This window comes from Geotrypetes seraphini, chromosome 3 (assembly GCF_902459505.1).
Source record: "Geotrypetes seraphini chromosome 3, aGeoSer1.1, whole genome shotgun sequence".
In the NCBI taxonomy this organism is placed as follows: Eukaryota; Metazoa; Chordata; class Amphibia; order Gymnophiona; family Dermophiidae; genus Geotrypetes; species Geotrypetes seraphini.
In genome coordinates this window covers 407,588,380-407,604,321 of record NC_047086.1, presented here as the reverse complement: position 1 = coordinate 407,604,321, position 15,942 = coordinate 407,588,380, and the positions used below count along the sequence as shown (strand labels likewise).

At 42.1% G+C, this 15,942-nt stretch overlaps 1 protein-coding gene across 4 annotated transcripts in view; it reads right to left on the bottom strand.

Moving 5' to 3' along the window:
• Window positions 1–15,942, bottom strand: part of ENAH (ENAH actin regulator) — a 274,229-nt gene that overhangs the window by 95,500 nt on the left and 162,787 nt on the right. For all 4 annotated transcript variants that reach the window (XM_033936563.1, XM_033936559.1, XM_033936560.1 and 1 more), the window contains 2 exons: window positions 8,554–8,699; window positions 4,416–4,470 (listed from right to left, as the gene is read on the bottom strand). In XM_033936563.1, coding sequence (XP_033792454.1) covers window positions 4,416–4,470; window positions 8,554–8,699 — 201 coding nt within the window. The remainder of the gene's footprint in view (window positions 1–4,415; window positions 4,471–8,553; window positions 8,700–15,942) is intronic.

Genomic DNA, 15,942 nt, shown 5'->3' with positions numbered 1-15,942 from the left:
CTGCGGAACCTGGGCTCCCTCCAATTATTCCGCAAGCAACTGAAAACCTGGCTTTTCACTAAAATGTAATTCTATCCCCCCTTACTCTTCTCGTCTATATATAAGTTCATGTAAACCTTTTTTTTCCCCTTCTCTTTCTATATTTTAAGTTCTTGTAAACCGTGCTGAGCTCCACAACATCCGTGGAGATGATGCATTATATAAACTTAAGGTTTAGTTTAGTTTCAGAGCTTTACTATTCTCTGAGTGAAAAAAAAAATTCTTCCTATTGGTTTTAAAAGTATTTCCATGTAACTTCATCAAGTGTCCCCTAGTCTTTGTAATTTTTGATAGAGCGAAAAATCGATCCACTTGTACCCATTCTACTTCACTCAGGATTTTGTATACTTCAATCATATCTCCCCTCAGCCGTCTCTTTTCTAAGCTGAAGAGCCCTAACCATTTTAGCCTTTCCTCATACGAGAGGAGTTCCATCCCCTTTACCATCTTGGTTGCTCTTCTTTGAACCTTTTCTAGCGCCACTATATCTTTGAGATAAAGAGACCAGAATTGAATGCAATACTCCAAATGAGGTTGCACCATAGAGCGATACAGGGGAATTATGACATTCTTAGTCTTGTTAACCATCCCTTTTTTAATAATTCCCAGCATCCTGTTTGCTTTATTGGCCGCCGCCACATATTGGGAAGAAGGTTTCATTGTATTGTCTACAATGATAACCAGATCTTTTTCTTGGGTGCTAACCCCCAAGGTGGACCCTAGCATCCGGTAACTGATTCAGGTTATTCTTCCCAATGTGCAACACTTTGCATTTGTCCACATTAAATTTCATCTGCCTCTTGGGATGCTCAGTCTTTCAATTTCCTAAGGTCCATCTGCAATTTTTCACAATCCGAAAGCATTTTAACACTTTGAACAGTTTAGTGTCATCTGCAAATTTAATCACCTCACTTGTCGTTCCAATTTCCAGATCATTTATAAATAAGTTAAATAGCACCAGTACAGACCCCTGTGGCACTCCACTGTTTACTCTCCTCCATTGAGAAAAATGACCATTTAACCCTACCCTCTGTTTTCTATCTGACAACCAATTCCTTATCCACAACTGAACTTTACCACTTATCCCATGACTCTCTAATTTTCTCAGGAGCCTCTTGTGAAGAACTTTATCAAAAGCTTTCTGAAAATCTAGATATACTATATCAACTGTCTCACCTTTATCCACATATTTATTCACACCTTCAAAGAAGTCAAGCAAATTTGTGAGGCAAGATCTCCCTCGGCTTATCCTTAGATGTTAAAGAGAGAGCAACTCTAATTGTTAACTTTATCTTTGAACAAGATCTTAATTCTGTTATAAGGTTGTTCTTTAAAAAGTCTGGAATACTCTTCTGTGGTCAACCTAGAAACATAGAGTATGACGGCAGAAAAGGGCCGTCGGCCCAACACGTCTGCCCACTCAAAAGAACACTCCCCTTAAAAGAACACTCCTCCTAAGCAATTCCCTGAAGTGAACCCACATGTTTATCCCATCGTTTCTTGAAGTTGAGCACGTTGCTGGCTTCAACTACCTGACGTGGAAGGTCATTCCAACGATCAACCACCCTTTTGGTGAAGAAGTATTTCTTGATGTCACCATGAAATCTCCAACCCTTGAGTTTGAGCGGGATGCCCTCTTGTTACCGTGGGACCCGTAAGAAAAAGGATATCTTCCTCCACCTCGGTATGGCCTGTAAGATATTTGAACGTCTCTATCATGTCTCCCCTCTCTAACATAGAAACATAGAAACATAGAAGGTGACGGCAGATAAGGGCCAAGGCCCATCAAGTCTGCCCACATCAATGACCCTCCCCTACCTCCCTTTGCGAAGAGATCCCACCTTTCGATCCCATTTAGCTTTAAAATCAGGCACACTGCTGGCCTCAATCACCTGCATCGGAAGACCATTCCATCGATCCACCACCCTCTCGGTGAAGAAGTATTTCCTGGTGTCGCCATGTAATGTCCCTCCCCTGATTTTCCATGGATGCCCTCGTGTTGACGTGGGTTCCTTGAAGAAGAAGATATCCTCCCCCACCTCGATACGGCGCGTGAGGTACTTGAATGTCTCGATCATGTCCCCCCTCTCCCTGCGTTCCTCAAGGGAGTAGAGCTGCAGTTTATTCAGCCGTTCCTCATACGGGAGATCCCTGAGCCCCGTGACCATCCTTGTGGCCATTCGCTGGACCATTCTCTGCGTTCTTCGAAAGAATATAACTGCAGCCTGCTTAGACGTTCTTCATATGGGAGATCCTTGAGTCCTAAGATCCATCTTAGTGGCCACCCATCTCCTCAAGGAATTACCTCCATCCCCGCCCATCCCTATAAAAAGCAGCAATTACTTCTGACAGGTTCATCAATTCCACAGTTTCTTTTGTGTTTGCGCTGCTGTTTTCCTTGTGAAATCTCTTTGGTGGAACCTTTTTTTTTGTTTTCTGTTCAGGTAATTAACTTATAAACCCTCTCTTTTACTAAGGCTGACGTGTCCATTATATTATATGGACGAACCCTGCTTCCAAAGCCTTCCATCCCCGTGGGAGTTCCGTTGGCTAGAGGGGGGTCCCCGTGGGAGTCCTGTGGGTTAGGGTGGGACCCCCGCGATTCCTGTGATCCCCGTTCCCATGCAGACCTCTAGTGTAGATCACTCACAGCAAATAGCTGCAGGGAGTTCCTGTCGTAGTCTTGACAGACTAAGGGAACTCACAGCAGCCATTTGCTATGAGTGATCTGCACAGGGCAGAAGCATAGGAAAATCGCTCCTGCCCCGAAAGCCTGCTAGACCACCAGGTAAGGTCTGGGATGCCAGATGGAAAGCGGGGATGGGTCAGAGCCGGCCCAAAAGTTATTCGTGAATATTCAATATTCGCGGGCCGGCTCTGCCCCTAACCCCCACGAATACGGAGGGGGAAATGTATTCTATTATAATTCTGTACAATTCACTGAGTGTTTCAGTTTCTCTTGCTGTAAACCGCCTACAACTGGTATGGTCTGGCAGTATACAGTATATGAATAAAGTTGTTATTATTAATAGCCTGTACTCACACAATGGGGGGAAGGAAACACAGCCAGCACCTGGTAAAGCACTCAGGATGGCACAGGGCCACACAGCCTGTACTCAAGCTCTGGATAGCCACCAGTGAGATCTATGTGAGGGAACAGTCCCTGAGTCTCCAAATTTTTAGTGCAGGCAGGCTAGGCAGGTTTTCCCTAAGGGTTGCCCTGCTAGCTACAGATCCAGTCCAAAGAGTATATCTTCTCGCAGTCAGAGTTGTCCCAGGAGCACTGGGAACCTCTGCAGCCCCAAAAGCCTCACAACATGGATAAAATACCCCAAAATAATAAAAATGTTCTCAGAGCAGATCAGAAAACTACCTTCCAGCTCGTGCATAGAATGAGCAACTGAGGAGCTGGAGTGTAGTCCAGAGCAGGAGAATGAGTCGAAGAAAATTTAACTACTTCTACACAAACTCATGGGTAGGGTACATAACCCACTTGTCAAGACTCCTGTACCATTTGGACCAGAAATTAGATTAGGATATTTTAATGCTGCATAGAAAAGTTTAGAACAGGTTAAATCAGTGGCATACCAAGACGGGGGGAAGGGGGGGGGCGGCATCCATTCTAGGTGTAGCTCATACAGGGGTGCTCCGGTTTCTTCCCCATGCTGCAGCTTGCAATCTTTGGACCACTCAGCAATGTTAGTAAGCTGAACATACTGTGTTCAGTGGCTTTCCCTTGGCAGCATTCTGCCTCTTTGGGGACAGAATTTGAAGCAGAGGGAAAGCTTCTGGGGCTGTCAAATGCAGTGTGTTCAGCTGACTGGCAGCCTAGAAGAGAAAAAGGTACCCATCCTATTGGGGGAGAAGTGGTAGAGGAGAAGGAAGACCAGGGAAGGGAAGAAAAGAGGAGACAGATGTCAGACCCCATGATGTGGGGCAGAAGCTGGATGCAAGGGGTGGGTAGAGAAAGGGCAGATGCTGCATGGAAAGGAGAGGGGCAGAAGTTACTGCTAACAGTGTGGTAAAATTTCTCTTTTGGCCATGAATATGCTTGGTAATGGATTTTGGATTTGGATTGATGTCACCCCTTTCTTAGTAATAACTCAATGCAAGCTACATTCTGGTAGTAGTTATTTTGCTGTCTCCTGGAGTGTTTAAGACATAACAGCTTCCACCTCACATGTCTAAATGGTTAACAATTAAAAGAAGCTAGATTATATACCTAAGAATTACATAAAATAAAAATTAAAACACATTTTTAAAAAGTTAAGAGCTCATGTTACAAATTTTTTTATATAGAGTGGGGTGTTTAAAAAAAAAAGTCATCCATCCTAGGTGTCACATATGCTAGGTACGCAATGGGGTAAAACACTTACAGGTCTCTCCTCCTTCTGTTCCGACTCCACTGATCCTTTTTCAGCAATTCTTCTCCTAAAAATAATTCATCACATCCGTAAATTTTAAAGGATCATGAAAGTAACATAGTACCTGTTTAAACAGGGTTTCAGTTAATTTGAAAGAACATTAGAAAAGTTTTAAATTTTCACCAAAACCTCTTCTTAATGATGGGGACTTTTAACAGATACCCAGATAAATGAAGGCAGATAAAGACTATAGTGTGCCTATTTACCAACCTCGTTCCACTCCTTTAGAGCAGCGTTTCCCAACTTCAAGTCACGTAAACCCTAGATGGAACACTTTTCAACCAAGTATACCCAAGCTCCAAGCAGCAGATTTTATTGTTAAACATTAACTAACTAGGCAACATACCTAACAAAATATCCCACCAAAAAAGGAAAAAACAGCCCCATGTGTAAAATGTAGACAAAAGTAGAAGTGGGATAAGGACACAGTTGACCAACAGTGAGAAGAATCAATTTATTAAAAGTACGTTTGTAACATATATATATATATATATATCTATCAGCAGTATCAAACTCAAACCGAGAGAGGTGGTGGAGAGGAAAACGGTGACGGAGTTCAAAAAAAGCGTGGGATGAACACAGAGGATTTAGAATCAGAAAATAATAGTAAATATTGAAGAACTAAGGCCAGTAGTGGGCAGACTTGCACGGTCTGTGTCTCTATATGGCCGTTTGGTTGAGGATGGGCTGGGGAGGGCTTCAATGGCTGGGATGGTGTAGAGACTTCAGTAGTTGGAACCTAAGAACAGTACCGGGCAGAGCTTTGGATTCTTGCCCAGAAAGAGCTAAGAAGAAAATAGAAAATTTAAATTGAATCAGATTGGGCAGACTGGATGGACCATTTGGGTCTTTATCTGCCGTCATCTACTATGTTACTATGTTACCTGTGCAGGGCCACATTTTGGATTTGTATGTACTTGGAGGGCCGCAGAAAAAATAGTTAATGAAAAAAATTTCCTCCTATTGGTTTTAAAAGTATTTCCATGTAACTTTGTAAATTTTGACAGAGTGAAAAATGGATCCACTTGTACCCGTACTATTCCACTCAGGATTTTTCAGATTTCAATCATATCTCCCCTCAGCCGTCTCTTTTCTAAGCTGAAAAGCCCTAACTGTTTTAGTCGAGAGGAGTTCTAACCCCTTTACTATCTTGGTCACGCTGCTTTGAACCTTTTCTAGCGCCACTATATCTTTCTCGAGAGAAAATCAATGAATCATAAGAACAAACCAAACAAATAACTATGATGAAATAGAGGATTCTAATATAACGCAATAATGGCAGAAAACACAGGTTACCAAACAGAAGAAAATCAGACAAGCCCAGTAGATGGCGCCAAAGCACAGATTATAGAGCTGAAAAGGAACAGTATAAAATAAGAGAATGCATAAAAGTTATGCTTAACATAGTGGGTGTGCAGAGCATATGAACAACACCCAAAAAAGCCTTGAGTGAGTCAACACGTGAAACAAGTTTCAAAATGAAAGGAGTAAAAACAACAACTGTGCTATCATGCTAAAAAATAAAATACCTCACAACCAACTGTGCAATAGCCTGCTGTTCAAACGTAGAACCTTGAAAACGATCGTGAACTCAAAACAATCCTAAAAAAAAAAAATTCACTGAGTTCACGATCTGCCTTTTTGATGTTTGTTGAGAGGCTTTTTTGGGTGTTGTTCATATGCTCTGCACACCCACCATGTTAAGCATAACTATTATGCATTCTCTTCTTTATAGTGTTCCTCTTCAGCTCTATAATCTGTGCTTTGGCGCCATCTACTGGGCTTGTCTGATTTTCTTCTGTTTCGTTACATCACTGATTTCTATTCCGCCAATACCTAGCGGTTCAAGGCGGATTATAAAAGAAGTTATCTGGCCATTTCCAGAGGAATTGAAGAGTAGAGCGAGTTGCTTCAGAGAATTGGGATGAGTTTTGCAGTGATAGTTTGTCTTCAAGGATTTCTTGAATAGGATGGTTTTTATTTCTTTTCTAAACGATTTGTAGTCTGGAGTCGTTATCAGTAATTGGAGAGTTGGTAGTCTAGTTTTGCTGCTTGAGTGCCTAGAAAACTAGACTACCAACTCTCCAATTACTCTCCAATATTTTTTTTTATATGTTACATATGTTGTACTTTTAATAAATCGATTGTTCTCACTTCTATTATTGTCAACATACATAACAAATACAGATCACTGCAACTGGTATAAATACCAAGACATACTTGGCATGATCTGTTATATTACTGGCCCCTTTACAACTGGTGTGCCATTCTTACAAACTGGGTAAAAATGAACAATGACACTTAGACAGGGCCTATTTATAACAGGAGAAAAGGAAGATCTCCAAAAAAGTTGCCATTAGTGACCAACATAGTCATCTTTTCTCTGGGAAAATGAGACATAAAATCTGATTGTCATTATGGAAAAGTTCTCTGGCACCCACAGCCCACATGCCCTCAGCCACTCTAATCCTGCTGCACTCATTGCCTGCCATCATTTTGGTGGTTTTAAAGAGCATTTATTGCAATACTTGGACATCTGGATAAATATATCTAGGGTTTTATCATTTAATAACAAAACTCTGAGGCAGACCCTCTTGGGCCGAAACACGATTGTGTCGAGTCTGTTTTAAAATAAAAGGATTGAGCACCATCTGGTCTCCTTCATTGTTGTTTTCGTATCCTTCACTGCTGTGAAGGCAGTTTCTCCTATTTGTCTACTGTAAATATTACACCAGGTCCTAAAACACTAATACAATACCTAATGAGAAAACAGAACAATGGGACTGTGGCAAGATCTCTACACAGAAACATTTCAATTACTAAATTCTGATTAAAATACTTTTTTCTACCTTTGTTGTCCGAGTATTTTTTTCCATTTCCTTTGGTTGCAATGTCTCTTAGATTTTTATCTATTTTTTCTTCTCTCATTGCACAGTCTCCTTTCCATTTAACATATCTTCTCCTTTCATCTTCTCTCTGCATTCCTATCTATCCTGTCCAGCACCTACTCTGTGTCTTTGTCCCTCTCTACCCCTGTGATCAGTATCACCCTTCTGTGTCCCCATCCCCTCACTATCCAGCATCCCCACTCCGTCTGTCCCTATCCTCCTTCCATGCCTAGAATCGCTTCTCTTTGCATCACCTCTATTCTTTTCTGCCCACATCCCTCACTCTGTCTTGTATGTCTCCTTATCTATTCCTTGCTCTCCCCATGCAATCTGCATATCTCCCTCCCTGAGTCCAGTGTTCTCTTTCCCCCAATCCAGTCTCTCCCCCTCACCTTCCCATTCCTCCCAGGTGCGGCAGCACTGCCCCCCCACCTTCACCTTCTCTCCCAGGTCTGGCAGCATCCTGCCCCCCCCAGGTCCAGCAGCATCACCTCTCCCCCCACCAGGTCGGGCAGCAGCAATGCCCCCCCCCCACTCAACTAACAGAACCACCACCTCTCCCCCCCTTCCCTCTCCACAATTAGCAGCAGCTCTAACTTGCTGGTGCAGCTGCAAGCATTAGCACAGTGATTCCCTCTGGCAGCTTCAGGGTGTTTGATAGGCCGGGCCTGCTTCTGATGATGCAACTTCCTCTTTCCTCAGAGGCAGATGCAGCCTACCAAAGGCCCTGAGGCTGTCAACAGGGATGCTGGCAGCTGTGCAGCAAGTTACAATAAAGAGTTTTCTGCTGCTAGTCGGGAGGGGAGACAAAACAACGGCAGCAGCAGCTGGAGACATACCGGCGCCACATAACCTCTCAATATGCATATGTGTTGGGAAGTTCTGACTTATAGATCCTATGTATTTATTCCAAGCTTTCTTGAATACAGATATAGTCTTCATCTCCACCAGGAAACTCTTTCATGAATTTACCACCCTTTCAATGAAGTTATTTCCTTAGGTTACTCCTGAGACTGTCCCTTTTCACCTTCATCCTATTCCCTCTCATATTACCCACATTATAAGGGGTGTCCAACACAGTTTGTATGAATTTTTGGATAATAATTGACTTTTAAGCAGAGTTATGTTATTAAAGAACCCCAGCTTTTTTTTTTTTGCTTATCTGTAGGGACCATAATTAGATCATGTCTTTCTAATCTTACCTCCTGGCCAGTAGAGCACTCATTTCTTCCATTAATCCTGTGCCTCCCATGGCAAGAGGTCCATTTCCACGACTTGTCTCAGATTTAGATGAAACAGTGTTTATTCCTATGGCACTTCCTCCGCTTTGACTAGAGGATTCTTCACTCTGATTGCAAAATTTATAGTTCACTTATTTCTTTACAAAGGATAAAATTACTTAAGTAAAAAAAGAAAACAGTACAACTGAAGTTGATGTCACAGTTACATTTTCTTTTCATGAGTTCACAATACCTGCCTCCATATGAATATAGACTTTCTCTCAAATGTAGAATGTTCATTACTAAGGTCTTCAAAAGGCTATGAAATAAATCTATGAAAGCATAGTGGACTTGCTATTTGCTTATCTAAAATGAAGTTTTCCATAGACAACGGGACAAAATTGGCTGCATTCATGGGTCTCATCAACTGATGTGAGGAGAGTAATTCTCAGAGCTCAAAAAGCTTAGGATTTTCTTAGCATGCATGATTGTTCATATGGAGCTGCTGCCTCGGAAGTCTACTTATGCTGCTATCGTAAAGCTCCAATTACTGCCTAACTGGACATGAATGTATGGCTCTTACTATCTTCAGAAAAAAATCATGTTACAGGTAAGCAGGATGAAATCAATTACCCATGGGGGCTTGTCTAGCTGAGAACTGCTATATGAATTTTAAGAAAAATGTAGATTTTTGCCTTAGAATTCAGTGTATGTCTTTACCCTAGATAGGCTGGAGAGCTGAATCGAAGCTCCAAGGGGCGTTCAATCATTCATCTACCTGAGTATGAAAGAAAGTGGCACGTGTGTTGAAACAAGTCTGTGCATATTGTGACATGTACTCATGCACAATTGCAGCTCAGTGTGAGTAACATTCCAAGACACAGGATATCAGGAGAGTTCTCCTGTGAATCAAGTAAGAAACTGCTAGATTTGGAGAACCATTCAGTGACAAGATTTCTCACAAAGAAGGGAAAAAGTCAAAGGAGATGAACGCATGACTGCAGTTTATGGCGAGTCTGCCCCATCAATACCATACATTACACTAGTGATTTCTATTCCGCCAATACCTTGCAGTTCAAGGTGGATTGCATAAAAGATTACAGGAATAGCATAAGAGATGTCATAAGAGTTACATAAGAATTGCCAAAGAGTTGTCGAGATCTTAAGGTGGTAAGTGTTGGGTAAATGGAGGCATTTTAGCATTAGTTGGGTAGTTAGAGGCATATTAGAGTATATTAAGGGTGTAGAGTGGGTAGGTGGGGTTTAGGTAGGAACTGGTCATATTAGATAGGTTTTATATATTTTTTGAAGAGCAGGGTTTTAGTATCTTTCTTGAAGGTTTTGAAGACTGTGGTCGATGACAACAGAATGGTGATTTGTCTGTCCAGTTTAGCTGCTTTGGTGGCTATTAGGTTGTCATATAGTTTTTTTAGTTTGACATTTTTGGATGGTGGGTGTGTGAAAAGTGAGTGGTTGAGGAGGATTAAGTTAGTCGGTTATTCCAGTAGGTTGGACTTTCTCCGTTAATAGCTTTGAATAGTAGGCAGTAGAATTTGAAGTGTACTCTTGCTTGTATTGGGAGCCAGTGAGAGTCATGGTATGCTTCTGTGAAGTGGTCATATTTTTCTAATGAGTAGATTAGTCTTAAGGCTGTTATGGGGTAAAGATCTAGATCAATTGCTTACGCCTACTACGTATGGGGAATTTAGGAAACGCCTAAAAACATATCTGTTCCTGAAGTATTTAGGCAGCTGACCTGTACAATTTTTACTCCAAAATAACGGTTAATCTATACCTGCTAATCACTAGTTCTTAACTCTGTTTATTCCACTCAAGTTGTACCATCTTTTAATTATTGTAAACCACATAGAACTTCATGGTCCTGCGGTATATAAACTGTTATTATTATTATTTTGTATAATTTGTAATTGTTTTATCATGGTCACTGTACATGAGAGATATAGTATGTTGCAGTAGTCTATTAGTCCAAGGATAAGGGATTGTACCAAAAGTAGGAATTGTTTCCTGTCAAATAATTTTTGGATTTGTCTTAGATTTCTCATGGTTACGAACGATGCTTTTATTACTTTGTTGATTTGTGGTTGCATGGTACAGCCTCTGTCAATTATTATTCCCAGAAGTTTTAGTGTGGGTTGAATAGGGTATGAGATCGAGTTTATTACTAGATTTGTTAAGATAAGAGTTTTATTGTTTTCTAGGAGGATGAAGTTTGTTTTGTCAGGGTTAAGTTTAATTTGTGCTCTGTCATCCATGTTGCTACTGTTTTGAGTGTTCTGTGTATTGTGCTTGTCATGGTGAGTTCTGGGTGATCGAAGGGGAGGAGAATGGTGATGTCATCTGCATAGCTGTATGAGGTTATGCCATGTTTGTCTAGGTAGAAGCTGAGGGAGGCTATGTATATATTGAATAGTGTGGGTGACAGGGGTGATCCCTGGGGAACTCCGCAGGGGTTGAACCACAGTTCTGATTTTTCTTGCTTTGTTTTAATCCTGTAGGTTCTGGATTGTAGGAAGCCTTTGAACCATGAAAGTACCCATCATCCTACAAAGTAAAATTTTGGAGCAAGCAGTTTAAGTGGGGTAGAGTCCCCATTGAAAATGATTTCCTGAGCCTCCAGGAGACCCTGATCGCCAAGAAGTAGTGTCTTGTAGTCCCACTCCAAATCACGCTGTAAGACTAATTGAAGCTGCGCAAAGGAGGAGTTCCAAATGGACAATTCAGGACATTCCAGAAAGGAATGTAAAAGGTAGTTTCTTGGTGATGATCATTGTAAGCTTCTTTAGTTTGCTATTGTGTGCTTGCTTGTATTATGCAAGCTGTCTGTTTCTCTTGTTGACTCGTTAATAAAAATGATTACAAAACAAAAAAAGAAAACGATTTCCACAGAAATGTGAAAGAAGAGTCAATGATTTTGACAGACAAATTAAGGTTTCCAGAATAGCTGAAGAAATGGGCATCAGTTTGGAAAATAATTCATGAAAAGTTAGGCATGTCCAAGGTTAGTGCAAGATGGGTTTCAAGAATGCTGATGCCATGTCAGAAGGCCACAAGGCTCTAGTGTTGTCAGGAGAATTTGGAGATGTTCCGTGAAGACCAAGTGAATTTTTTTCATCGTTTGGTGTCTGGAGATAAGACTTGGGTCTATCACAGAGATCCTGGAGTTAATGCAGTGGAAGCACAAGTGATCCCCCACCCAAAAAAAGTTCAAAACAGAAAAATCTTCAGGCAAAGTCATAGCAACTGTCTTCCGCAATGATGAAGGACTTTTGCTTCTGGAGTTCATGCCACACAAGTCACCATAACCAGGGAGAATTACGTCAACACAATGATCACTTTGCAGGAGTCAATCAAGGAGAAAAGACAAGAAAAATTTACAGCAGGAGTGCTGCCTCTTCACAACAATGTGTCAGTGCACCTGTCACGACAATCACAGGCAGCCATCCGAGAACATCCACCCTACAGTCCTCCCTCGGATTACTTCCTATTCCAAATTTTGAAGAAATCTCTTCATGGACAGCAGTTTTCAAGTGATGAAGAGGTCAAGGAAGCTGCGACATCTTGGTTTGAAGATCAAACAGAATAATTCTTTTCAAAGGGTGTTATTAAAGTCAATGCAGGAAAAGTGGATGAAGTACATGGAGCTATCAGGGGACTGTATTGAAGAATAAAATAAATATTTTTTGAAAACTTTTCTTTCCTACTGAAGTAGATAAATTATTGAACACCCCTCGTACTGATTAAGTTGCATCACCCAAAGGCACTCTCCTTGCTAGATGCCCTGTAGAGATAAGGAGATGAAAAGCAAGAACAGAGGACCACACTGCAGTTTTGCAGATCTCCTCTACTGTTACTGACGGTGAACTAGGGCAGCAGCTATACTTTTTAACTTGATGTACTTTTATTTTGTCTTGCAGATCTATCACTGTGTGCTTATAGTAAAACTCAACATATTTCAGTACCTAACTCGATAATGTTTTTGCCACTGCTACACTCGTTTAGTGGAGTCAAATATAAATTAACACAGTCTCTGAAAATAGGTCAGCAAAACTGCAATTTAACATTGAAGGATTTGCTTCTATGTGCTTGCAGCATTGGGAAAGATGTGGTAACGCAATAGACTATTTTTGATAGAATGCAGACAATACAATACAGGCCGCAGGGAACAGGTTTACCTAGGACATCCATAGGGCAGCCCTGAAAGGAGAAATACAATTAATAGGTGGTTTCAATATGCTGAATGCTGACTTGGGCATCCTTGTTGCAGTGTTGCCTTTAAGTAGGGAGATCTGAATTCTCTATAGGGAAAACTGTTCCAGCATGGGGTGGGGCCATATTGGACTTAATGCTTACAAATGGGGAGATGATTTCTGATGTTACAGTGGGTGATCTGGCAACCACCAATCACTGGATTGTGTGATTCAACATTAAGGAAAAACACAGAGAGGGTTTATTGAAAAGTGAAAAGTTCTAGATGTCAAAAAGAAACTATAAAAATGGGGGATATCACAAGGAATTGTTAGCAGGATAGAAACATCTGGAGGAAGAGGAAGGGCAATGGACAAAACTAAAAGGAGCTATTTTAAGAGTAACAATTATTTACTTTTCAAACAAAAGATAAAGGAAAAGGTCATTTTTGGTTCTCAAAAGTAGTAGTCAGTACGATAGGTGTTTTATTCTCATCCTGGGAATCGGGTCTTGCAGAAAGCCACACACTTTTACCTTGCTCCTCCTACTTAGCAGAGGAGCACAGCGCCCCCTACAGTTGAGTCCAAAAGCAAACAAACATCACAAAGGGGACACAGGGAATTTCCACGCAATCATTACTCTGGTCTGCTCTGTAATATCCTCTATAATAAAACCCTAAGCGCGCATGCGCACTTAGGACGGCTTATTCCCTGCCACCGTGGTCCCTGGGTCAGTGCCAAATTCGATTTTCGAACATGATGCAAGGAACACGCCAGCGACTCCCCCCCCCCCACTCCGTCTAACAGCGGTGTCAAACTCGTGGCCCCCCAGGAATTGTTCTGCAGCCCGCAGTCTGGCTGGCTCCCTTACCCAAGTTATTTTTCAGTTCAAAGCCGCCAGGGCAGCTCCTCTCATCAGCTGCACCTGCGTCGGAAGCCTCTCTGACGTCACGTCAAGGTCAGGAGGTGAGCTTACTCCCAAGGTAATGGACCCCCAACTTGAAATGGCACACAGCAGATTGGCTCCACAGGTCCCTGTGAAGCTGCAGTCTGGCTCTGTGGAAACTGCTTCCTTTCCCAGGCAGAGAACCCCTCCAAAAGGGGTCTCAAGGCACTGCAACAACTGAAAAAAATACAAATTTAAGCCGAAAAAAAGAAAAAGGAGCAAAAGAACTTCTGCATAGTTTGCTTGCAGAAACAAAAACTGTAGAGGCCTCTGTGTTTCTGCGCTAAGCAGGAGGAGCAAGGGAAAAAATGTGTGGCTTTCTGCAAGACCCGGTTTCTGGGTTGAGATAAAACATCTATCAAACTGACTGGAGTGGATATAACAGAAAAGATGTTAGACTTCATAAACTACAAATGGCTTTGTGGCAATAACTGGAAAAGTTAAGAAAAGCTGGTTGAATAGTCAGGAAAGCAAAGATGTAAATGGAAGAAAATATACCCAATATGGGAAACAGGGTAGGGCTCAATTCTTATTTTTATTTAGTTTAAAAAATTCTATTCCGCTTATAACCCAAGCAGATTATAATATTCACATACATAAATCCAATTGATAAAATATGAGTACATCATAGACTTACAAACCTTTACAGGATATGTTAGTGATAGGAAGAAGTGCAAAAAATGTCATTATGAGGTTCAAGGGTGACGGTAAGGAATATACAGAAATTGTGCAGCTGTGGCAAAAAAAAAAAAAAAAAAAGCCAACAGAATGCAAGAAATTATTAGGAAAGATATGGTAAATACAGAGAATATTATGATGCCTCTGTAATGCTTCATGGTGTTTCCTTACCTCGATTCTGATCGCTGTATCTCAAAAAAGATTTAGCGGAATTAGAAAAGATTTAAAGAAAAGCAACTACAATGATAAAGGGGATGGAACTCCTCTAGTGTTAAGACAGACTAAAGATATTGGGACTTTTCAGCTTGGAAGAGAGAGTTGAGGTATATGATTGAGGTCTACAAAATCTTGAGTGGAATAGAACAGCTAAAGTGAATAGATTTTTCTCTCTTTCAAAAAGCAGAAAAACTAGGGGAACACTCAATGAAATTACATGGGAATACTTTTAACACATTGCTAGAGGCCTGGGCCAATCAGGGTCTTAGGGCCCTTCCCGGTGCATCCCCACCATTCTATTGAAGGCGGGTCAGTCGACTGGAGGCAGGAAGGATGCCTCCAGCTGGTCTTCTCAATAAGGTGGTTGGGGGGGGATTCCAGGTGGGCTACTTTTCGGGGTGGGGGGTTCTGGCAAGAGGGATTGAGCATCCCTTCTGCCGATGATCTTTTGGGGAGAGGGTTTTTTCCAGGAGGGACTGGGCATACCTCCTGCCAGCAATCTTTGCAGGGATTTGGAGGGGGGGGGGGGGTCCAGCAGAAGGGATTGGGCATCTCTCCTGCCGGTAGTCTTTGCTAGGGGGAGGGGAATGGGTTGCCACAGCTGTTAAACTTATCAAGGCAGGGATAAGCTCAGCATCTGCTTGAAAGAAGGACAACACAGAGCTTCTCCCTGAACCATGGCAGGACCAGAGCACTTGGTCCCCGAAAGGCACTCCGCCTCTGCAGCACTGCATGAGGACAAGCTATTGAAGACTGGCCGGCCGACCGCCCCTACAGCTCCAGAAGGAGCAGAGAGGCCAACTGCTGCTCCCCAGGAGAGACTACAGAAGGCAAAAGAAGGTACTGCACAAATCCTGGAAATGCCTCATCAGTGGAAATAGGCTACAGCAGTTACCCTGACTGCTTTCACTTGTGCCAAGGAAAGAAAAAGATCTCCAGTAGAGAACAACATTTCTATGCAACTATTTCCAAACAGAAGTTTCCCAGCTGAGGAGACTTGCCATCAATGGTGGCCACCAACCAACCTGAAGGGTCCAAAAGAACTCCCAAAGATGACTAAAACCAGTCCAGACTGTGTTGTACCCTAGAGGGAGGTACAAGATGCCTGATGGAATCACTGGCCATGCCCACCAAAGGGAAGGTGCATATTATCACATGTCCAAGGCACCTCCTCCAGGGATGCTGACATGGGCCCCAAAGCAGGAGTCTAATTCCTGGACGCCCTCTGTTGATACAGGCTGCACTTCTGGCCTGGAGACTGGTCACATGCTTCACTGGAAGGAAAACTGTTCCCCAAGCTATGTCGAATCAGAATCCCAGATACTG